Source organism: Lepidothrix coronata, unplaced genomic scaffold (genome assembly GCF_001604755.1).
Source record: "Lepidothrix coronata isolate B3197 unplaced genomic scaffold, Lepidothrix_coronata-1.0 Scaffold18, whole genome shotgun sequence".
Lineage (NCBI taxonomy): Eukaryota > Metazoa > Chordata > Aves > Passeriformes > Pipridae > Lepidothrix > Lepidothrix coronata.
The window spans coordinates 669,956-694,719 of record NW_016690198.1 but is presented as its reverse complement, the minus strand read 5'-3'; the positions used below and the strand labels follow the sequence as shown (position 1 = coordinate 694,719).

Genomic DNA, 24,764 nt, shown 5'->3' with positions numbered 1-24,764 from the left:
TTCAGTGAGAGTTTCAAGGACCAAATCCGGTGTGATGGGTTTGCCCCTGAAGTTCTGAGAGGGAAAAAAAGATATTGTGGTTATGACCTTCATTAAAATGGGATTGTTAACTTTAAAAAACATTAGTCAGTTGTATAAAGTTAGAAATTCTAAAAGTCTCTGAATTAAGATCAAATACTTTCCACTTCTTTTCATTTAACAACTGCACTTCTCACAATACTCTGTAGTATAGTACTAGTACAATGCAGCTGTTGGGTAAAATGCAGTCTAAAATATTTAGTTTGTCATGAAGTGATGCTATTGGGTTTTTATCCTTCTGTTACTTTGAAGACAGTAAAAGGGTTTGGCAAAGTAGAAAAAAAGTCTTCCAAAAACAAAATGTCTTTGTTATTTGTCTTACTCAGTTGCCTTCTTTTTCTCCCTTCTTCTCTCTATCTGACTGCAATGTGACACCAATGAGTAGAAAAAACGTGATCATTCCAGGTCGCGCTGCTGCTGAAATCAGCTAACAGTCCTCTGCAAAACCAGTAGAAGCTTTAGCTTTGTGTACACTTACTTCACTTTATCATAAATGAAAATGCTATATTTTGCCCTTGATCTTAAAATTCAGTGTGAATTTAACTTTTTTCCCCTCTAAATTTGTCAGTCATATATTTGGCATCCATAGGTTTTTTTGACCTGCAATGAGTTCTCAAGAATGAATTCAGAACAAAAAAAAAAATCTCAATAGTTGTACTTTCCAACAGCTTATTATTGTTCTCATTTCTGTATCTGCAAAACCATGTTAAATTCTTCATTAATTTATTTTTAATTATATACTAATAGAGCCAATAACTAATCATCCTCTAATGCTCAGCAGTGTTCTCTGCTCAAGGAATTGCCTGGATTTATAGAGGACAAAAGACTAATCAGGAATCAATTAGAAAACCTCTGAAGGCCTTTAAGGCCTTTTTTCTGTGTATAGTTGCATTGAATATTATATTTATCCTCAGATTTGTTAATTAATTTTTGGGCTAGCAATCCCTCATCTGGAGGCTTAGATTTTACTGCAGTTAAACTGCTTTGCTTGAATTTGTGTTTGCTGGTTCAGCCATTCGATCAAAAATGAGTTCTCTCAAATAATTCTTTTTCTCCAAATAAGGAATATAAATGTTTTACTCAAGAGTTTACAATGTACAGTAACGTTCTAGTGCATGGCAGTGGAGTGTTTAATAGCTTGCAGGCTTTTTTGCCTCAGTAGTAGCTGAGAAATGAATTGTTTCCTACTGTTTGTTCTTTATTTGTTGTAATGACTGTTGTATATTTGTAATTAAGCAAGGATTTCAGAAGTAAAGAGCTTGTTTTCAGTGCAAGGATATGCTCCTGTATCTTGTAATTATTTCCATTTACAAAGCCACAGATTTCACAGTATTTGCAGTAAGAATCGCAGCAATGGCAGCAGTGTTTAAGGGATAGCCTTTTAAAGCTCTCAGTCCTGCTGCTGGGGGCTGTAAATCCCCCAGTGCTGGTCCTTGCAGGTCATGCAGTGCAAACCCTGGGTAGGAGATTTAAAGCAAACCTCAGCTGGGAAAGCCTTACAGAGAGCAAGCGAGCGAGTGCAATCATTTCAGCTCTTAGAACACATTTTGGTTATACACAGGGAGGCCTCATTTACTTAAGTTCTGTTCTCCTCCATGGCTTGGAGAAATAGATGGGTATCTGTTTGTGCTAACCTTTCACACTTTTGTCCTTAGTACTTGCTGGTGTAAGTCACTTCCTCTCTCCACTGTGTGTACTACTTCCTTTGTAGTAATATAAAAGACATCCACTCGGTGCTTGAAGTGACAGTTTACGATGAAGACCGCGATCGAAGTGCTGACTTTCTAGGCAAAGTTGCTATACCACTGCTGTCTGTAAGTTTCATTCACCTGACATACCACTGAATTTTCTCTGCTAAAGCGGGGGAGGAAGAAAAAAAAATAAATTTGCAGCTCTGTATCTGTCATTTCTCAACCAAGGTCTGTAATAAGAACACTAAAATTTTAACATACTCTATTCACGGCCATGTTGAATCCCATGATAGTTAATTTTTCCTGACAGACTTGGTCCTGGTAATGAACAGGTACTTGTCAGACTTGCCACAGTTGTTTTGGGTTCTGTGTCAGTTTCAGCAGCTGGGGGTCAGGGGTCACTGGGGGGGTGTATTCAGTGGAGACTGCGAGACAGACGGCTGTCATGTCCTTTTCCTGCAGATTCAAAATGGTGAACAGAAAGCCTACGTCTTGAAAAACAAGCAGCTGACAGGGCCAACAAAGGGGGTCATCTATCTTGAAATAGATGTGATTTTTAATGCTGTAAGTCTTAACTTTGGCTTTTTTGTACTGCTAAAGAGTTCAGTTTCATGAGAGCTTTTGTTCCTGATTTGTAGAGAATTTCTGTCATTCCTCATTTTCTCTAAACCTTGATGTATACTACAGAATACTCTTCTGCCAATGCCTGGCACACCCACTCTTTTTGTTGCTGCTGCTGCTGCTAATGTAGAGAGCAGCAATGTCTCTGTGTAAACTTATGTGTTGCAGTTTGGCAGCCGTGACTTTGAAATTTTGTAATTTTTGCAAATTAAAGTATGTGTTATTAGTAAGGAGCACGTAAGTTTGAAATACTGACTCACATTTTAATGCATAGGTGAAAGCCAGCATAAGAACCTTAATGCCTAAAGAACAGAAGTATATTGAAGAGGAAGACAGACTGTCTAAACAGGTAAAGAGTACGGAAACACTAATCCGTTCCAAAATCCGTAATATCAAGTGTGCACGTCCAAATATCTGGCATCATACTACTGAGAGAAAAGAATAACATTTTCATTATATATTTACAAAAGAATATGATAGGTTGGAGAAGGCAGAAACAGAATACATGGGTTTATTGTGTCTCCTCTATAAATTGTGGCTTAATTTCCATGAAATACATGAATAAGAACACAGTTGAAACCAGCAGGTTCCACACATATCAGATTATCACCCAGGTGCATGTAAACTAAGTCTTGCATAAATTTTTGCTGTTAACTTTGACCTGAAAGTTCTTCATTTGTTGCAGGGTAAAGAGTCTTTCAGCATTATTTTAGCCAAATTTTAAATAAGTTAGTTGAATAAGGTTTGAATGAAAGGTGAAAGCAGACTAAAACACTTTATACTACAGAGAGTCCTGGGGGTAGGAAGTGTCTGGACTCTTTCCTCTGGATATTTTTGCTATATACAATTTTAACATTTTGGTAAAGAATATTTAAACACGCATGTTTTTCTCCACTTGAACTACTTTTGATTCAGTTTTCCTGTTCCACAAATGATGTATTTTATATGGAGAGAGCTGGGCTTTCAGTTGGGCTGTGGGGACAAGATTTTTGTTGTTTTCAGTGAAAAAGAAAAGGTCTCAGAACTGACTTTTACTTTGATGAAAACTTATAGACTTGAGCATAGTTTAAGTTACGTGCTGGATGAGTTTTACATCAGTTTTTTATATAGTTCATAAAAAACATTTCAAGAGGCAAAATATTTCTTTCTTTACTGTTGGGAGTAATGTAATTGCTAAAGCTACAGTTCGCTCTCCTTTCCCAGCAAAGAAGCAGTAAGACCTTTTGCTCAAGATTAATACTTCTTCCCACTTTCATAACAGAAAATAGTATTGTGACTTTTGCAGAGGGCAGGAGGAGTGATTATTTTCTATGCAAATCAGTACACAAATAATTCATTGATTTGTTTTTTGGTTTTATTTGTTTGGGGTTTTTTGTTTGGTTTTGGTTTAGTTTGGTTTGGGTTTTTTTGGGGTGAGGGTGAAGTAATTTTGGAGGATTTAAGTACATTTCCTGAATGAAAACCTAGAGCTGTTATGTCTTGTAGTTTGGAAGAATGCAGTTAAAGTTAGTTTGGTAAATACTTAAACCCAGGTTTTCAAAATACGTGAGAGCAGACAAATTTGTTACAAATGTTAGAGGGTACAGATTATCTTAATTAGATTAGAGCAGTAATTTTGCATGGTTTTGGGTTAGTGTGCTGCAGCACCTTTGTATTAAGAAAGACCAACATTTGTTAAGAAAGGCTTAATAAAACTGAAATTTAATAAACAAAATAATTTATGAAAATTTGCAAGTGGCTTTTTAATGTTGGACAATTTGTGTACCATCTAAAATGAAATTCAGCAAATACCAATTCACACAACTAACAAGTTCTCTCTCTTCCAAGCCAGAGAATTTAAACTAACTTGCTCAATTTGTGAGCTAGAGAGCTTGTTATTTTCTCAGTCTTCACCTTAATTAAGAAATTAAGAATGAAATTATTGTAAGCATGAGCCTTTGCTGAAACTTTTTGGAGTTTTGAAATATTTTTATTTTTTCATGTTTTTAACAGCTACTATTAAGGAACTTTATCCGGATGAAGCATTGTATCATGGCACTCGTAACTGCCATCTGCTACATTAGCAGTTGCTTTGACTGGGATTCTCCCCCGAGAAGTCTAGCTGCTTTTTTGGTATGATCTTCTTTATACTATTTTTAATCACCCCAGTGTGTTTGTGTTCTAGACTGAGGGACAATACAGTGTAGACATGGAGGTTTTGGGGGTTTTTTAATTTATTTAAAACTTTGCATTATGATGATACTCTAAACGTTTATTCAACTTTTTAGAAGAGTAACTAAGTTTAAATGTCACACAAAAAAGAGTTTTTTTTAAAAAGTCATAATAATATATACACATATATTAATAGTATAAATATAATTGCTTATATAATTTATAAGTGAGTGATCCAAATCAAAATGGAGTGAATTATTGATAATATATCTTAAGCTTCTCACAAATTACTTCCATTAAATCTTCTTTGGTGCCTTCATATATTGCATATTTATTGCATACACTTGTTTTGAATGTTATTTATTTGCATATAATTGAGATAAAATTAGTGTTATTTTGTCCTCCATATATGTTACACCTATAGCTTTTTCAGAAGTACAAAATTACAAAAAGAAGTACTCTGGACCCAAATATTTGCTTCTTGACTAAGAGGTAGTGTTCCTGAATTAAAAAAAAAAAACAAACCAACAAAACAAAACAAAAAACAAACCACCAAAATAAAACAGAACCAACTTTAAAAGCACTAATACAAGCTTTTAGTACCTTTTAGACAGCAAGCTCTGGTCATAGTTCAGTTTTTAATGAATTCATTTTTAGTGATTTAAACAAAACTGCTATTTCTCAATTAATATTATCTTCATTAGTGTTAACCTTTATTTTTCTGTTAAATTTTGAAAATTCCAAGCATTGGAATTGAATTGATTGAATTGTGTTTCACAGATAAATATCTTTCTATTTTCAAAATCATAACAGCTACAAACAAGTAGTCCCCATTTGTGTTTCATGAGGGAGTCCCACTAGGAGTAAAAATGTATGCATGGACATACTTTCTGGAATATCTACATTTATTAAGTTGGTTGAAATACTGAGATTATGAGTCTCTCCCCCATGAATATGAACAGAGAATGATTTTCATCTAACTTTGAATAATTATAGAGGGAGTCTGTGTTCCTGAAGGTCGGGTGCCTAAGATTTGGATGAATCAAACAAGACATTGGAGCTGACTGTGCAGTAAAATGAAGTAGCTGTGTGTGTCGTTAAGTCATGATGTTTTGCTGGGAGTTTCTTCTAGCAGGGCTCCATTTGTACTGAGTTACTTGTTAAACCACCTTTTGCCTGTTGAGAATGGCAGAATGCTGTCGGTCCTTGGTTGTAGTGTTCATCAGAAGTGCAGGAGATACATGTGCTGTTCTAAAAGTCAGGGGGTTTACACTTTTATTGATGTCTGTAGCAATGACACTTATGTGCAGAAATCTAAATATACTTGCTGCTGTTTACTGTAGAATGGCGATCTGTCATTTCAGTTAAAAGTTATCAACATTTCATAGGAAAGTGCAGGTTTCTACATAAAACTGTAATGTTCATATTGCTATTACTCTTCCAGTTAGTAAGTACTCACCTCCCTAAGTCTAATTTTAATACAAATATGGAACACTCACCGGATGGCAGTGGAAGAAGAGGAAATGGGAAAACATCCTGTTCTTTGAGGCAAATGAAATTATTTTTTGCCCATGGTGCACTGGTGTAGCCATGGAAGAAGTTGTGTTGCTGTTAAAATGTAATTGTTGCTGGTCATAGGAAAAAATGAGTGTCATAATAAGTAGTTGGAAATACATAAAATGGGGAATTTAAGCAGGTGGATCTATAATCAGTATACATCATTATTGTAGTTACACTGTATTGCAGTAGAAACATGTTCCTGATTTTATTTTTGTGTACATATATATTCATATTTTACATATCTCTCTCCATAAAGAGAGAGAGAGATCAAAAGTTTGATTTTCTTCGTTTCCTTGCAGTGTTTGTTTTGCTGTGTAGTGATTGTGGTAATTATGGATATATTATGTTTACATTTGTGCTGTGACTGCACAGATTTATTCCCGCTCTGCATCCAAAAGGGATCCTCTGCTTTTCAACCTGATGTTATTCACTCCAAGGATCTTCTGGCAAAAAAAGTTTTTGCTAGCCAAGTCAAATACATGTGAATTTCTATCATGATTATAAGCTTTGTGTTTAGATTGTTTCTGGACTTTCATAAGCTCTTGAAATCTTGAGAGTGGTCCACTTGCGTGTGTAATGCTGAATTATACTTGCACTAAGGTTACGTTTGAATGTAATAGAGTATATAAAATAAATGTACCTATATGTATACTTTTGGTCTCTTCACTATTATACAAATTATGTCTCCTCTTGACATTGACTCACAGATGTTACAGAATGTCACAGTAAAATGTCATTGCCAGAAAGGAGATGAGAAATAGGCTATTCTGGAGGTTTCCAGCTCTTTAGGCAGACTAGTAAATAATGTACAAGATGTAGACTTTTAAACTAACCATTTTTTCCATCCTGTTGGATTTGAAGACATACCTTGATGGTTAACATCCTGATGCAGATTTACAGCCATTTCATGTAAGTTACATATGTGGGGGTTGATTTTTCATATCTCCCAATACCCCAAGTCGTTGGCATTACAATTACAAGTACTTCTGTCTAGCACCTTACCCCATGGCTTTACTTTCTCATGGGGGTACACAGGACCACAGTTGAAGACATTTTGGCAGACTAGATCAGTTTTCAGAAACGTACTTACTAAGATCAGTCTGGAAAAAAGAACTGTTCTTGGAAACCTACAGAAAGGTTTGATTAATATGGTGACTCTGTAATAAGCTACTGTTACCTGCTTTATACACGTTCTGCACTCTTAACTACAGTTCGTTTTAAAGTCATTCCCTTTGGAGAGTCACAGTGTTAGTCATCAAGACTAATAGTGTTCATTGAAGGGCCTTGCTGATAATTTGTACTTCAGAACTTAGCTGTCTCAAACCTTTACGTTATTTGGGACATCTTAGATAAGGAAATGCTGTATTAAAGGTTTAGGATGATTCTTTCCAAAATCTGTCCAAAAGCACCAGCCCAATGACTTGTGTTGCCTGTGCTGTGCCTAGAGGTAGAGAAACTTAGAAGGTAAGTTTTCAATGTTCTAGATTATGCATGTCCTTAACAAAACAATATTTTACCTGTTCCTGTTAAACTTCATAAGCTCATCACCTTCACTGGGGATTTTGTCTGAATGACCTAAGGTTTTCCCTTCAATTCTTTCTTCTGTGCTTCAGTAATTAACAGTAGAAGAAAAATTGCTACTAACACATAATATTTTAATGTTTTCATGTAACTGTGATGTATTACTAGCTGTTATTTTTCAAATATTCAAAGATATTCATAAATAGCTCATAAACCATAGGTTGATCTGGCTAGCATATGACTTTGGATTAGAACAATCAGAAAATTTTATATTCTTTCCTGCTTTTTCATATTTATTTCCTTTTAAATACAGGAGGTACATAGCAACATTAAATTAACCTTTCAATTACAGAGCAGCTTTATTGTATCACATACAGTCCTGTTATGTCTAGCGGCTGATCAAGCATGTGTTACATACTTGTGTTTATGCTTCTGAAGCACCTAAATGCAATGGAAAAGAATAGAATATGTACAGGGAGCCTTTGCCATAAATTCACATGATTTTATGTGTTTAAAACAGACCTTTAGAGTGTTTAGCAGTTAATTTTCTTATTTTAATTCAGTAATTAATATGGTACGTTTGAGGCAGAAGAACTTTATTAGAGTATGCAGAAGTGAGTGTTTTTTCTTCAGATTAATCCACTGTGGGCACTGAAATCTCTGTTAACTGGGCCTAATTTCCATCAGCTTCTTGACCAGACATTTCTGTTCTTGTAGATCACAAAAATAATTGGACAACTGAGCTATCAGTGAAAGGACATGCTTCAATGTTAGTCAGGGAATTATTTTATGGGACGAACTTCAATCTTTAGTAGTGATTGTAGGTAATTTGTGCTACCATCTGTCCATTTGGAATTCTTCTAGCCTTTTCAGTCTTTATACAGTAAATACTGCTGCATTTAACATTAGTATTTCATACACATTTAATTTCTGTACTGCTGCATGGTCCTTAGGGAGCTTTACTCTAGTGCTATGTGAGAGAGACAAAGTATTGATCAGTTAACATTTCAGCTACATTTATGTATGTTGCAAAATTAATGAAAATGCCAGACAAAAATGTCAGAGTACACAAAAATGTAGAATTTAAATTTGGTAGTTTAATGGAAAGTTTAAGATGTGCATTGTCAACAATGTCCCTTGCCTTTAAAGTAAAATTCACAACTGAGTAACTAAATGGAACCACATATTTTACTTAGAGGAACACTAAACATGAAATAAGGGGGAATATAATCCTCAAAGTATTTGGTATCCCAAAATGGCCTCAGTAAAGTACTTTAATTGCCTGTTTGAACTTATAAGTGTTGCTCATAAAATAAACATTTTTCTTTTCTCACTTGGGAGCAGAGTACCCTCACCTAGTCACACCCATATGTCCTCAAATTAAAGCTTTCTATGAAGACATTCTCATATTCTTGTTGTATTCTTCTGATACTTTCTATACGTGTATACGCATGCACACAGAAAAGTCTCTTAGCCTTCCAAATATTGGTAAAATTACTTTCCCTACATCCAGGTAATTTGTCAGATCTAACTCACCTTGGCTTTGTCTTCTTTCAGACATTACAGAATTCATGTATGAAAATGACACAATAGCTTTTGATCAAGTGTTCGTTCTCTTGCACGTACACCATTTAGTTGTGGAGGTGTCATGCTAATTAATTGAAAAGGAAACAGGATTGAAAAGAGCTGGTCCCTAGCAGGACATGAGACTGTAAAATAGTTTTGTCAACTTGCTTAGCTTTTCCCAATTAAAAAGGGAAATGATGACTACTGCATATTTAGGAAGCAACATTCACTCAAAGCTGAAGGAAAAAGATTATGTTTCGGGAGAGACTTGATATGACACCATCAGGAGTTGGAATGATTTGTGCTAGTTATTACATATTTTTCTTTTTTTTAACACTGTAATTGTTGGAGAATAAGAATTTTCAGATATATTTAAAAACTTGCTGGTGTTGCCATTGTTGATACTATTATTGAGGATATAACACATAAACACCTTAAAATTGCTTTTTACTAAACCTGGGTGAAATGTATCATCAAATTGTCTTTGCCACCTCTTGTCTAGCATTTGAAATTGGAATAAGTGCTGGTAAAGTAGTTGCAAAAGCTTCTTACATTTCAGAAAAAGCCTTTCCAAAAATTTTTGTTGCTGTCAAAACTGCCTGTTCTCAAAAGAGAGATTTGCAGAGGTAAAGTGACATGGCGGTGGCAAGGCCAGGTACAAGATTAATTTCTGATGCACATTGCACACATGTGCAAGAGTCTTTCAGCTTTTTGTCAGCTGTATCTTGAGCAGGAAAGAGTAAGAAGTGGACCAGACTGCTCTGGGGTTTTGTTTGGGGTTTTTTGTTTGTTTGTTTGTGTTTTTCAAAGTAAAGCAGACAAAAAGAAAAGTTCTGTTTCCTCTTTCGTAATTTTCCATAGACCAGCAGAACAGATATTGGACCTGTGTGAAATTACAGTGGAATTTGAGCTTTCTGCAACACTTAGCTATACTGTGTGCCAGGTTTTAGAAGGTGGGATAGGAAAGAAAAACAGTAAATAGTGGAACCTGATATATATGACTATAGAGATCCATTAAATACTTATACTGAAAGAACCTACCAGCACCACCTGTTATTAAAAAACCCCTATTTACTTAACTATAACAAATGAGGAATGATGCTGGTGTGGAAAAACTGCTGTCATCAGTCTACATCTTGTGTTTGTCACGTTGCGTGTTTGCAAATCTGATACAAATAAAGACTGGGAAATATTTACATACATAAAAGCTTCTTTTAGTATTTTGTTTTTAAAAAATCAGTTTCATTTGACTTTTTTCACAGAGTGAACACATACTTGCTAGCCAGTTTAACAGTGAAATTCATTACCCAGGCACAGACCTAGTGCTGTTTTTGGTAACTTAGAGCATCCTGTGTGCCGCCCAGCTGCTGTTCCAGGAAAGTGTCTGTCTTAGTTTTTCCGTCATTTCTGCCATCACCATTCAGGCGACTGGGGTGCCCACCTGAGGATGCCTAAAATGGCATCAGCACTACCTTTAGGCACTTTAATTAGTCCCTTAGGTGATTATTTTACCTGCATATGTATTTTAGGTACCTAAGTAGATTCCATTCTGAGTTTCCTCACAGTCTTAAGGTGTTAAATCTCAAAAATACCTATGCAGTGCAGGGAATTATTTTCCTTACTTTGCAGTTTCTGAAAAAATAAATAGCAGAATAGGCAATGGTATCCCAAGTCTTGAACTTTTCCTTTCACTACCAGACAGTTCTTCCCACCTCTTTTCCTTAGAAAATAGGTATTTGAGTATTCTGAAAGTATTTCATTATCCACAAAATTGTGGTTGATGAAAAATTGTAGACATTGACAAAAACTACTAGTTACTCTCCTGTATTTAGAGTTACCTAAAAAGTTCTAAAAACAATTTTAGATTTCCTGGTAAGGCAGTGATGTGGCTAGAAATCTGGGCAGCCAATTTGTGTGAGTTGCCATCTCGCTCTGGAGTGCGTTTCTGATAACCCAAGGCATGTACAAGGCAATCTCCCACTGCCTGGTGTTACTGGAAAAGTTGCAGAGTACTTCTGTTGGAGCCATCATAGATACGTGTCTGGAGAGGGCTTGCATTGCACTTTCCTCTTGAGTGCACATAACCGTCCTGAATGAAAAACTTTTCACTTGAAGGAATTCAGTCGACATTGATACTGATTTTGGTTAATTATTTAGTAATGGTGTTCTAAGGTAATGTGTACTCTAACACTCTTGGGTTCCCTGAGGTGCTCTTTCACAGTCATTGCAGGAAGTCTCGGCCATTTAAATTTTCATGACTTAAAATGTGCACATGGTTGATTATAAGATATCTTAACTTTTCATCATCTTTTAGTGATGAGTTATATGAGAAGTAACACATCCTCACGTAGCCTCAGCCACATTACTTGTAAAGCCTGTGTGTTTTCAATGGCCTGTCTTGCACAGTAACTTCTTTTACTGGTCATGGCAATATAAGGAGGAGCAAAAACTGCCTCAAAGATCTTTTTAGTAAAGTGTCAAAGCAAGAAAAAATGTTGTCTAGATAGTGTTTTAATATGTGAAGAGGTATGGACAGAATGTTAAATTTTTTCCGAATGTGTTGCATAAGTGATTAAACTTCTGCAGGAAAGGAGAATTTTAGTTGACCTTGAAGTAAAAAGCCTGTAAATGTCATAGCCTCTTATTTGATAGAAGCAGCATTTCTTATCTTTCATTTTTAGCTTATTTACTTCTCAAAAGAAAAATAGTAGGAGTTTATATCTCCAAATCTGTTTAATACTTGGCAATAAGTAAGGAGGCATAATTTAAAAGCATTGTTTATTTTGGATTCACTGGTAGCTTGTACTTATTCCAGAATAAGTATTAACACTTATCCAGTAGAGATAACTAACGTTGTGAGCACAGTTGTTACTAAAGAGAAAAAAAATAATTGTAAGTCAAATGGCTTCAACTGATACTGAATAGACTTACAAGTGTATGGCAGATCTTTGAGTTTGTACATTTCCATGAATGACGTCTGAAGTTAAAACACTCCAACTGCTTTCCAGAGATACAAGTACTCTACGAAGAACCCAAAAGTAAAAAATTGACATAATTTAGTCTTGTTTTTCTGAGATTGACTACTGGTCTCACAGCTATTATTAGCACTGCAAAGTTATCTGTTAAAACTAGTATTATGTAATTCGAACTTCTTGGACAATTATTGTGCAACACTGGCTGAATAAGAAACATGATTTTCTCTCTTCAGTCTTACAGTAGCTGTGATTAGCTATGCCAGTTCTAATTGGCTGGTCTCTGTAAGCAGACACTGCTGATTAATGAATGGGGACAGACACTTCCTAACCCCATTAAAAAAACCAAAAAGGTATCAAAGGAATGTGCTCAAGAATGAATAAAATTAATTCTGTTTTGATGTACACAATACATATTTTGCATTCACCACACCAGGAAGTGGCTCTGTATACTTGGGAAAGCTATGATTAAAACACCATCAAGCTGACATCAATGCATATCTGTGATTCTCTGCACTCTGTGTGTCTCCTTTATATCATAACTTGAGGGATAAACATGTTAAGCTGAAGGTAAATGTCTACTTTAATCATACCTCTGTGTCCTGGTTCCAGCCAGGAAATGGTTAATTTTTGCAGTAGCCAGGAGGGGCATGACTAGGACCTGGAAGTTATTCTGTACTGCCTTGTATCATTGCTGGGAGTAGGGGGAAGGGAGGGGAGAAAGAATGCCTTCTGGGTTGGCATAGTGTGGCGGAGGGAGTGGTTGGGTATTGTTTCCTCTTTCTTGTATCCACTGTCATTGGTATTGTTGCTGTTACTGTTTGTTTTCTTATCTCATTGCTGTTTCCATCTCAACCGGTGATCTTCACCTTTTGTGCCTCCAGTTCTTCTCTCCATCCCACCTCAGGGGAAGGGAGAATGGGGAGGGGGTTGAGCGATCGAGCAGTGCATGGTTTGGAGAGTCTCAGTGGGAGAGCACTGAATTGGGGAGTATCATTCCTAAACCACAACAAGTAACAAGGACAATGACAGGCTGTTTTTGGAAGTTGAGTACATTTAAAAAAACCCGTTATTTGTTTAAGGCTCAGGCACAGTGTATTTTCTGCCAGACAAGAGAAGCGCGTTAGTATTTAGTATTTTCTTCCATTCGTCCTCAGTTTTTAAGTACACAAGTGCATGATGTCTGTTTAGCTTGAGATGCTCTTTTCTGGACTACTCTCAACTTGAAGTCAGCTTGTATGATTCTCTTCTTTCTCTGTTTCTTTCTGGTGCTCATTTACAAGGTAGAGAAGAAATCTCTTCCTTATCTCAGACCAGAAGGCACAGGTGTACATCTTTGAATCTCTATTTCCAATGACAAATTCTTCATTTGCAAGGAAAAGTGTATTTTTAATAATTAAATCCAGCTAATTCCTTTGAAGATGAGTGATCAGTACTGTAAGGGATACCATTAATGTTTATTTAAGCCTGTTTTCCTTAAGAAAGAAAGACTGAGTAATTTTTTCTTGTTTCAATGTTCTTTTTGCTGTTTTCTCTTGAAGAAAAAATAATACCAGCAGAAAATTATTCCTTCATCATTACTTAAATTTAAAATTTTTGATATTTACTGCAATATTAATTATTACTTTTTTAAAGCACCACTGTTAGCAGAGGGATTCTGAGTTAATAAAACATCATAGTATTAGTATATAAAACACAATATAATTTTCCCAAGACAATGATTACCAATGTTAGACCACATTAGCAGCACTTAATGCTTATTCCTTAAATGTGCTTGATTTTTATCAGTTAGGAATCATATCACAGTACTGTAGCAAGCAAACATAGAGATGTATTGGAATGATATAGTTTACGACAGAGGTAACTAATGCCTTCCTTGAGCTTTGTTTCTGTGTTATATCATTGTCTTCATAGCATTACAGCTTCACATCAATCTGAATAGTGCTTTTAATACTGAATATTAGGCTTCTTCAATACAACTCCAGTGAAACACGTTAAAAAAGTTATTTCTTCATGACAATCTATTAGTTGGAGCATTTGGAAAATAACTTTATTGTGCTGATAGGTCTTTATAATGTATTATTCTTTTCACATTCAAGAATCGCTTTGGGTGTGATTTACAGGGTTTTAACCTTTTAAGACACTTCAGCTTTGCTCAAAGGGTGCTTCAGGTTTTTATTAGCTACCTTGATTCCATCAGTATAAGCAAGATACATCTCTATAAATTACCGATTCTCTGGGGCATACTTCTTTACGTGTTCAGAGTTGAGAGCTCTATCAACCCCATCCAATGAATGGTGGACCAGTCTGGAGTTACCTACCACAGCCTGGGCTCCTGACCCCAGTCAAGCACCCTCCTGCCTCTCCACCAGAGCACCTGCAAACTGAGCCGTACCCCATTCAGCCCTGCAAGAACAGCTCCATTGTCACATTTTCTGAGGGAAAATTATTCCAGTTCTACTTCTGAATTAAAAGCAAGGCTGTTATTACTCAAGGGATGTTAGGCCTCACTGCTCTCTTGAGAAAACAAATTTGCTGTAATTTTATCTGTAATTTAGTACTGCTTGCGTGCAAATAGAGTCTACATTGTATAGAATATGAGGAAGAAGTAAGGGTTTGTTAAAACCATAAAATGGTTGGGTAACCATTATATTTCCAAAAGCAGCCTTATCAAAGTCACAGGTTAAGTAAAAAAAACCAAACAAACCACAAAAAACCAAACCCAACCCCCCTGATAAACAGCAACCAACCTCCCCCCCCAACCTCCCCCCCCAAACAAGAAACATTTATTACATTAACCATCTATTTTGAATTTGCTTCAAAGAAGTAAACTTTCTGTCTATATGGAGAATATGACAAAATTGCAAGTTTCCCTGAGGTCAGTGAATAGAATTTGCCTTGACTAACAGCCCCGCCGAGAATGGCTGTGGCAAAGGCTACTCAGATCTTTTTTTCTGCAAGGTTTTTTTTTTGCTTTCTCACTGTAAATGTAGCAGAGCTTTGCTGTTCTCAAGTTCCACTTTCTTGAAGAATATGATGTCAAAATGCTTAAATACTGTTTCCTTTTCGTTGGTTGATTCTCGATGATCGGCATTTAATAGAAATATTGCTTAGAACCCTCATCCTGTATGCATAGGAAAACTTAGCCCTCGCCAGTGATGCCGTTGAGGCTGGTCCAAATCGGTCGAGTATTTTATTCTGTCAAAGTTCATTTTTACAACTGTGTGTTTGTTTGCTGCCTTACATCCTGATTAGGCAGCAAATGTGCAAACTACTTTCTACATATTCTTGCTCTCTTTTTTTTTTTTTTTTAATGAAAAAAAATCCAATCCAGTTGTAGGAGTTTGATCTTGGTGATTAGCAGAGGTAGAGTTAAGAACTTAATGTGGTTTCTAATTATTTGGCAGCTGTCATTAGTGAGTGACAATGTAGCTAATCCCTCCCGACACACAAGCCTGCTCCTCCATTCTCCCAAAAGCAGCAGCAGCCACCTCCAGGCTCACTCTTAGCTGAAGCTGGGAGCAGGGAGTGCGTATCTGACCTAGGATCTGAACCTGGGAATCTCTGGTTAGTATGCTTCATTGCCTGTGGATCACGGCTCTCACCCTTCTGCTCCTTTTCTTACAATGTCTAATATGCCTAATTTAAATTAAATTATTTTAATTAAATCATTCCACTGTTTCTCACCATGCAACATAGTTAAGAGCTGTAGCTGGCAATGTTATAAATCAGGTGTCTCCCCTTGATTGGGTCAAAGTTAGTGAGCCAAAGATGACTGTGGATGCTGGCATAGGCAGAGCAAAAAGGGTATGTGAAAAGACTCAGCACTTAAACTAGAAGAGAGACACAGCAGTTACTGTTATAAGCATCAGTAGCATTCCTGCTGGTATTTTTCTCTCAGCATTGTCACAAGCACTGGGTTCACTGTTTGCGGGGAAGACAAAAGGCTGAGCAGGGAGTTTGTGGTTTCTGGATGGAAATAAAGCTCATCTTGGTTTATCTCTGATTTGAGCAATCCTGTCATTTGCCAGTCAGGGAGCGTAGTGAATTCTCCGCTGCATCGCCAGAGTTTTTCGTAGATAACCCCTCGACAGCCGATGACATTGTACTGTGGTACTCTGAGGCTTGTGTTTATTTTATTTTCTGCAGACATCCATTCCTTCTCACATTTTTTTATTAAAAATCTGAATTAATCCCCTCCCTCAAGTTGCACAGAGGAAAGTAAACAAAAAGCTTGAAGAATTCTAATGCAGGAGCAATGCTTTAAAACAAGGCTACCTGTGTTCTAAAATGTGATTATTGACTAATTAAATTCTGTGTCTGCCTTGCAGTGAGAAAGATGGCACTTCTTTGAGACCACTTTAAGATCTGGAAGGTAGAACCAACAACCTCACTTACCTCTGAAGTACCGGACTATCTGCTTGCTCTATAATATATTTCACCTCTGCTGAGTTTTGATTTTTAGAACTGATAGTCAAATATAAAATATAAATTAGTTTAAAAATGACAGATCATTTCTGGGACACTTTCAGTGTTCACTTTTATGATAGTTGCATTTTTTTTAAATTAATGGAGTTTAAAAATAATTTCAAGTTTCCCAAGACAAAGGAAGGAAATGAGACATTGGATGCACAAACAAAAGCTTTATTAGTTTACGACAAGTAATCCATCTTTTTGCATTAGTATAGCATTCTACCCCAGATTATTTTTCATAATTGATAATTTGTGAGTCTTATATGTTATTTATTCTTTTATGGGTTTCTAACTAGTGAATAATGACAAAGGTCATAGAGATTTCATAAAGGAAATGGTTTTTGTTTTTTCAGTTTTGATTGCTGTTCTGAAGAATTTTGTGAATCTTTCAGAGAAAACCACAAAGAAAAAAGGTGATAGTCATTTTCCTGGAAGGAAGTTTATGCAAATACTGTTACAGGAATTCGAAGAAGAAATTAATTTTAGGACACACATGAAGCACTATAGCAGGGTGAAAATATTTACCTAAATCAGTTGTGTTTTATTTAATAGTGATTAGCTTTAAAAGTTGGAAGTGTATGTATTACCTATACATGCAGCAAAATTAAAAATTGTATTTGCATGTGACTGAATAAATTTGATTTTTTCCCTATCAGAAATATTTTTGCAGTAGTTTTCCTTCTACTATGAAACTAGGGGGAATGATAAACGTGTGCTATCTCTACTCTTTAGAAGAATTTAATATTGGTTACGAGTTGAGAAAATATAACAAGGGGGACAAAAAGTCTTTGCATTTAAAATATTAGAAAGCACCAAAATGGGATTATGTGTTCATACATTAGTTTGTCACAGGGAAGTAATTAATAAAAGGATTTGGGCATATCATTTAAAATTTAGTTATCCTAATGAGAAAGCCAGTAGGAACTTTTCCCTTTACTAATATTTCTCCCGCTACCCATGAACATTTTAGCACTAACTGCTCACAGACTTTCTGATGCAATTGAAAATTGGGGGAACTGAATAAAATATGAATAAATTCAATTAGTGGGAAAGGCAACTTGATATAATTTACAGACAACTACATAGGAGGTATAAAATATTTTTAAATTAATTAAATACTAATTTCACACTGAAGTTGTTATGAATTTCCTGCTACAGCTTGTGTGGTTCTCTCCTCAACAGTCATTTAAATGTACTCTGAACATTTTAATTATAATGACACATTTCTATAGAAAATATGATCAAGGACTATCTTCATAATTAAAACAGAATTGAACTCATTTAATTGTAATGTAAGTATATTATTATATGTAAAATAGAATATAATTACGATAGTGCGTATTCTTCCCCCCTCCATTTCTAAAAATGAAAAAAAAAGAATAGGTTTTGGTAAAACTGTTCTTGAAATTTCATCCAAAAATCGTGAATAAACGAATATTTTGCAAAAAAATTTGTATCCTAAATCAGTAACATAATCAGTAGGATCTTGTCCTTAAGAGATATTTTAGTTGCCTAAGAATAAAGCAAAAGATATGTATTGTTGCTGAACACTTTTTATTTCATTCTATGGCATACATCAATACCATTGGTTCTTTAAGGTTTTTGTTTTTTTTTTTTTTAGTTTTGACCAAAGCTTATGTTGTGTTTTTTTTCTTTGTGATAGTGTTTCTAGCCAAGCTGGAATTAGTTACTAATGTATTCTAAGTATTTCAGAAAAGTGCTTTAATGTAGATTATCTGTTCAACTGAGCCAGTAAAATAAGACACTTTTTTAGCTCATCAGCTAATTGATTTTAAATGTCATAATTATTTGATACAAATAAAAATTTATGTGGACATTTACTCCCCAAGAGGAATTTAGGATTTGGACAAATGGACACAAAAAAAGTCTTGTTTTAAAATTCCACCTTTCATAGCATGGCAGTGTTTTTAAAACTTACATAATTATACTTTGAAAGGATGCTGTCCTTTCATCACTATAGGTATAAAAAGTACAGCTTTTCAGTACAGAACTGCTGAATCCTATCTCTGAAAGGAAAATATTTTGAATTATTACACTGTTTTATAATGTAAAATGCATTTAATAATATCTACCTTTTTATTTTCTGTTTTTATACTACTGTTGAAACTGTTCCCCTTAAAAAAAGGAAAAGAAAGAAAGGATGTCAGAAATTTTTTGAAAGGCAGAATGTATTACTTTTGAATTGCATGGCTTGCCTGGGTCTTAGCCGAAGATATATACAAGAGAACTCTTCTGCTGCTGCTGTTATCATTATCTGCTGGATGTATACTGCAGTGGTGTCTACAGTGTGGCGGGCACACCTTTGTTCCTAGAAGTTAACGAACTGAGCCTATGCTTCTGAATTCATATCGTTAAGTTCAATTCAAATCACTAGGGCTGTCCGCAAGAGTAAATTTACACATATGCATAAGTATTTGCCCTATCTGACCTGCCTAGGGGAGAGAAAAATGTGTAAAAGATGCAGGGAAGAAAAAGCTTGCCCTTAGATTAATGCAACTTCCCAAGCATCTCTTCATTATCTCAAGAAAATTGGATAAACTGTTGTTTTTAGGCTAAGTAATTCTCTGTGCAGTTGCACTGTATTGGATGAAGCTTTTTTTATACAAGAGGTATAGGATAGATGCATATTTAATATGGTACAAATACTTCCTGTCTTGCAACTTTCTGTATTTGCAAGACCAAGCATTAATTGTGATCTTTGAATGTGATCTTTTGATAGTTATGGCCAAGTTTATTTGTCAGCAAAAATATGCCTGAAATATGTGTGTCAGAGGAGCATAGAGCTTATTTAATGTTTGTCAATTAGAAAAAGAAAGCCTATTTTTCATGATCCTTTAAATTATTTAAAGAAAAAAACAGAGAAAAATACAGACACCGTTGTAAGATTTGGAATTAAATTATTAGAATAAAAATCTTTGGTATCATGGATTTTAAAAATTTTTGGTAAAACGTGCTCTTTAGCCTGAAATTAAGAGGTATTGAGTTTAGTGATAATGCTAGTTCTGTCCTGTTTCCTGATAAAAATAGGATCCTTTTTCCTGTTTCTCTGCATGTCATTCTCCACTTAAGCCTGTAGGTAGCACCCTTGCATCACACAAAAATCATTGCCATTCCTGAGAGACAATTACTATTTAGGTGGTGAAGTCTTTACTGCTGCAGACCTCTAAATGTAGCTAGTATTATTTGCATAATTTCCAGACTTAGATGACAATATGTGATCTTAAAACAGCAGATCACTCTCATGAGGAACCTCAGAGATACAATGTTCTCTCATAATTATTTGTTTTAATGTACTGTCCGCATAATTCTTCGTTTCTGTTTCCGATTTTCTTCTCTGTTCTGCAAAATACATGACACTAGTAGTCTCTTTTATTAGCTGAGTAAGGTAAGCTCTGTTAATTTAACTGAACTCTGTTCATTCTTCTCACTGTGGACTTGATCCATAAGTTGTACCAACCAGCAATTGACCCTAGAGTTGCTGACTGCTGAGTTGGTGGTGATGGAGTTTCACTGAAACCACTGCACTGCAGGATCAGGCCACCTGAGGAGAATACCGACCTTGCTGTTAGTGCTGGGAAGGTGACCCGTTACCAGTGCTGCTATTACTTGCTTTTTCAACTTCGATATGCAATGTCAAAAAATTTTAATACATGCATTACTGTTAAATCTGAGGCAGTTCAGATAGAAAATTGTTTTGCAAATAATTTTTTTCACCCCTCAGTATGTACTTCATAATATCATTGCTTATATTTCCTGAACCCAGTGATATCATACCATCTCTTAAAATGGCAGTTTGTTTTCCTTTGCAGTTGTGTTTAATTTTAGTAAGAGTCAGTAAGTAGGATATAACAAGAAAAAAATCATACAATGCTCTTGTTAATGTACAAGTTAATGATTTTGTCTGTGTGCTGGACTGAGATATTTGAGAAGGGAACACTGAACGTCTGAGAGAGCCTCCCATGAGCAAGCTGGTTTTTAGTCGTATTGTCTGAATGCTTGGTTGTGTATTAGAAGATGCAAAGTGTGATGCAGGTGGGAGGGAACTAACCTTTGACTCACTGTAGCAGCAGAAAAAGATCCAGACTATCAGCATGGGAGTTTCCAGCCTTTCCATTTCTCGCTAGAATAGAACACATTTTTTTTGTGGATGAGAGAGGCACAGATTGAATTCCCAGATGCACCAAGCCACTCTTTGTCTGGGTTGGGTTTTGTTTTGGTTTGGTGGGTGTTTTTTTAAAGCAAACCACCTCAGCTTTCAAATCGTTACAGGAACCCAAGCATTAAAAAAACAGAAAAAAAAAAAACCTGAGAAGAGAGTATTCTTTATTGGTTGTTTTGCCTTGGCAAATGCTATGTAGTTAACAAGGAAAGCTGACTTGTTTCTGCAGGCCCTGCTTCAATTTGTTGTGTCACTGTCCAAGTTAGAAAGGCACTTCTGTCCATAGCAAATGCTCATATCATGACTCATTAGACAAGGGAGTAATTTTCCAGCTCGGGGAGCAGGATGCCCAAGAGGAGGACCCCATTGTGACTGACTCTTGTCAAAGCAAAGCATATACTTGTATAGACCAGAGAAGAAAAAATGTTAGAGTGGGTTTTTTCTACCCTGTTTTCTTTGTCTACTTTTTTTTCTAAGTGAACTGATTAGTTTTTAAGAGTTATTCAGAAGATGAATACTACATAGCTGTCACTGGGCATGTGGTACGACAGAGTGCAGAACTTGCATTTCACAGATATCAATATCCTGGGAATGATATCTTAAGAAAAAATAGGCATTTTCAATGTTTGAACTAATTTAAAATTTAACTGGTAATCTATTTTAAGATGTTCTGTTCTATGATGACATTCTAGCAATTAGATCAAACTCTTTTTCAGTATTGGGATGACTCAGTACATGTGAAAGTGTTTACCTGAAATATTCTTTCTCTTGGAGAAGAATATCTTCTATTATCAGGAAGGTCCACTGAGCAAAGAACATGTGATTTGTCACTGTCAAGATACAACATCAGATTTTCAAAGGAAAAAACAGCAATGCAATCATAAGCTTTCATGAAGCATCATAGTCTTGCTTTTAATGTATTTTTCATTTTGAAATCTGATGCGGATAAACATTATTGAAGTAATGTTTTAGGGGATTACTGGTATTATTTGTTATATTATGTGAAAAACCCACAGCTGAATTCTGTTCTCATATGGCTACTTTTACATCAGGATTTCACCTGTGTTGGATTCCCCTCTTGCTTACACTGTTTTTGGATTGAGTTTAGCTATTTTGTTGATAAGGCTAGTTTGCTGGGGCAGACTGACAGTGACGTCATTCTTATAGGGAAGGAAATATGACATGTTTTAGCAATGGTACTTTGATTCAGTTAGGCAGAGTCTAGCAGGTTCCAGAAGTCACTGCTTTCTGGATTCCTGAAAGTGGAAAGGCTGTGGCTGGGTTTCTACTACCACATGCATTTCTGTCATTTATGTCTATTGTCCCAGCTAAGAAAGGAGTTTCCATTTCCTACTATTGGGATGCTGTTACCTGAAGTTGTAGTGTACTGAAATAAAGATGCAAGAGAAGAGAACTGAAGAGGCTTACAACCAGTTCTTTGTGATCTGAAGTCTTTGATCTTGGTACAGTGGTTTTATAGTGGGATGTAAACACAGCTCTGTTTTTGGCTTTCTGCTCTCTGAAATAACTGGACCCTATCCAGTTAATTTTGCCTTTGTAAAAGGAAGGTCACTAGATTTTTTTTAACCCATCTGTTTTGAGAAGTCTATTATTTAAGAGCCCCTGCTCTAAAATATTCAACTATTTGAAAAACAACAAACAGTTTGGTTTGGAAATATCACAGGTCTCACAGGTTACTACAACTTGATATGTGAAAGCCTTTTCTTATACTCCTGCTATCCAATTTTTTCTTGATCCACGGTGTTTGTGCAGAAGTTGTCATCCGTCTTCGGGGTCCAAAGATGCAATCCTACCAAAGACATCTTAAAAATTATCTTTTTTTTTTTTCTGAGTGAATATAAATTATAAATCTTGTGTTCCCGCTTTTAGAATCTTTCACCAGATATTTAATGAACTTTTAAACTAATCTGAATTCTTCAAAAGAAAGCCGGTCAGCAGTGCTACCATGTTAGAACTTGTTCTGCTCACAGACTGGAGCAGAATCATTTTACTCTGAAGTGAAGTGTATTAACTTCTGCCAACCATCAGTGACTTTGCTACCCAGTTTTTTCATTTGTACAAGTAAAACATCTATCCATAGATGCAGAAATAACCCCACCCTTTAGGTAACTTAAGGATAATCACAGTTAATGATGAAGTCGTTAGCAGAAAGAGCCTTTCCAAAATTGCTTTTGATAGTTTTAAACCTTGCTTTCTCTTATGTATAATGTGAAACATCCTCCTCTTACTTCTCTTTTACTGGGAAGATCAAATGGTCCTGCCACTAAAAAGTTTAGTTTAGTTTGTTCTCCCACTGGGATAACTGTTCTGTTTCAACCTGGTACCCGCCACAGAATCTCCTTTTGTCCCCACATTGTTAACAATACCTGCCCCAATGGCAAAGCACCCATTCTGTTGCCCATTTTCCTTTCTCAGACTGTGTATGATGAAGAAATATGTCGGCTTTTCTGACAAGAGAAAATGCCAGTAGTTGTTAGGAATTATATAAAGGACATGAAGTGAAATACAGCTAATGGCGAAAACAAGTGGCTGTCTAGTAATGATCCCAAATTTGGGAACAGGAGATCAGAGTTTTGTCCCTGCCTGCCCTTGGACAGTCAACTCTGGCTTGAATTCTGATGGACTGAATTTTCTGGACCAAAGCTTAGGGGAGCTAGTTTCCCACTGTTTGCTGTTAGACCTTCAGAGCCACTTAGCAAATAGAAAATGACAGTCAACTCACTGTCAGAAAAGATGCCTGCTTGCTATGATAACAGTTTTGGAAAGCAGGGCAAACGCAATAGGGAATACACATTGCTCAGGCATCACCCAAAGACAAACTCTGTTACCTCAGCTGGGTGTTAGCTGGGTGCTGGTTGTTCATGACCATCTGGAAATCTTCTTATTTCCAAACTGGAAGTTGCATAGCTAAGGGCCTGCACCCTAGGTGATGACTGGTCTTAAGGACAGAATCTCATAACTCTTGCTGGTTAGCTGTGATAAAGACCTTATAATTTATCCAGTGCTTTCCAAAAGTTACATCTCTGGTTGTATATTTTAGTGCTGAAATTTGACATTTTGGGTGTAGGGAATTAGTTTTCTCTTTCAGAGTTGCATGTCTGTGTTGGAAGATATCCTTTTTATTTAAAGAGGGTTGGCAGTATTTATATTTGTTTCGCTCTCTCATTCAGTAGGTAGTCTTGTTATCCTCTGCCTTTACCACAAATACACATCATACTTTCACATTTGCTGGGGTCTCAAGCCTGAAGTCAACCTCAGGCTTCCCATCCGTGCTGTCGGCAAGACAGCAGACTCAGTGTCAGATCCTGAGTGCAATGTTACTAAACCAAATGGAGATGCCTGGAGACATGGCTGTCACTGGCTCAGAGTCCAGCCATGCCTCTGTAGCCATTCTTCTTTGAGCAGTACAAACTGTGGAAGTCAACACCAGCTGAACACACACCAAAAATTCTGCAGGTATCACTTCAGTTTTCCTTGGATACTTCTGTGGCCTGTCTTCAATTTTCATGCTTTGAAATCTTGCTTAAACCTTTTGTAGCTGTGTGAACCATCTTCAGCTGTTTTTTTTCCCATCTTATCTCTTTTATTACTCTTCAGTAGTATCTGTGAACTGTTCATAAAGTAACTAGACTCAAGTTAGCAGGCCAGAAATGCATGAAATCTTTGGAATAATTTCAGTTAATATTTGAGAGTAGTAGAGATGAGTAGCTGTGAACATTTGGAGATGTGCTTGCATGTCCTGCTTTTGGCATGACGACAGGTTATTTTCTTTGTGTTTGTGTGCGTGTGTTAAGAAAGTAGAAGTTATGAAACGGCATTGTACTTTCTCTCATAATAAAGTTTGAAAGGAAAAAATAATTGGGTTGGGGGAAAAGACAAGAAAAGGAAAAGAAAAAGAAAGACTTTGTTGTCTTATGCTAGGTGATTTCA

The 24,764-nt window shown here is 36.0% G+C and overlaps 1 protein-coding gene across 8 annotated transcripts in view; it reads left to right on the top strand.

The window, feature by feature from the left end:
• MCTP1 (multiple C2 and transmembrane domain containing 1) overlaps window positions 1–24,764 on the top strand; it is a 177,056-nt gene that overhangs the window by 80,903 nt on the left and 71,389 nt on the right. For 7 of the 8 annotated variants that reach the window (XR_001873544.1, XM_017807237.1, XM_017807236.1 and 4 more), the window contains 4 exons: window positions 1,790–1,892; window positions 2,232–2,333; window positions 2,665–2,739; window positions 4,383–4,502. Coding sequence is in view for 7 of the 8 variants with exons in the window: in XM_017807237.1 (XP_017662726.1) it covers window positions 1,790–1,892; window positions 2,232–2,333; window positions 2,665–2,739; window positions 4,383–4,502 (400 nt within the window). In the remaining variant the exon portion in view is untranslated. Of the gene's footprint in view, window positions 1–1,789; window positions 1,893–2,231; window positions 2,334–2,664; window positions 2,740–4,382; window positions 4,503–5,537; window positions 6,226–24,764 lie in introns of those variants that run through there. The other variant, XM_017807242.1, reaches the window with a different exon arrangement.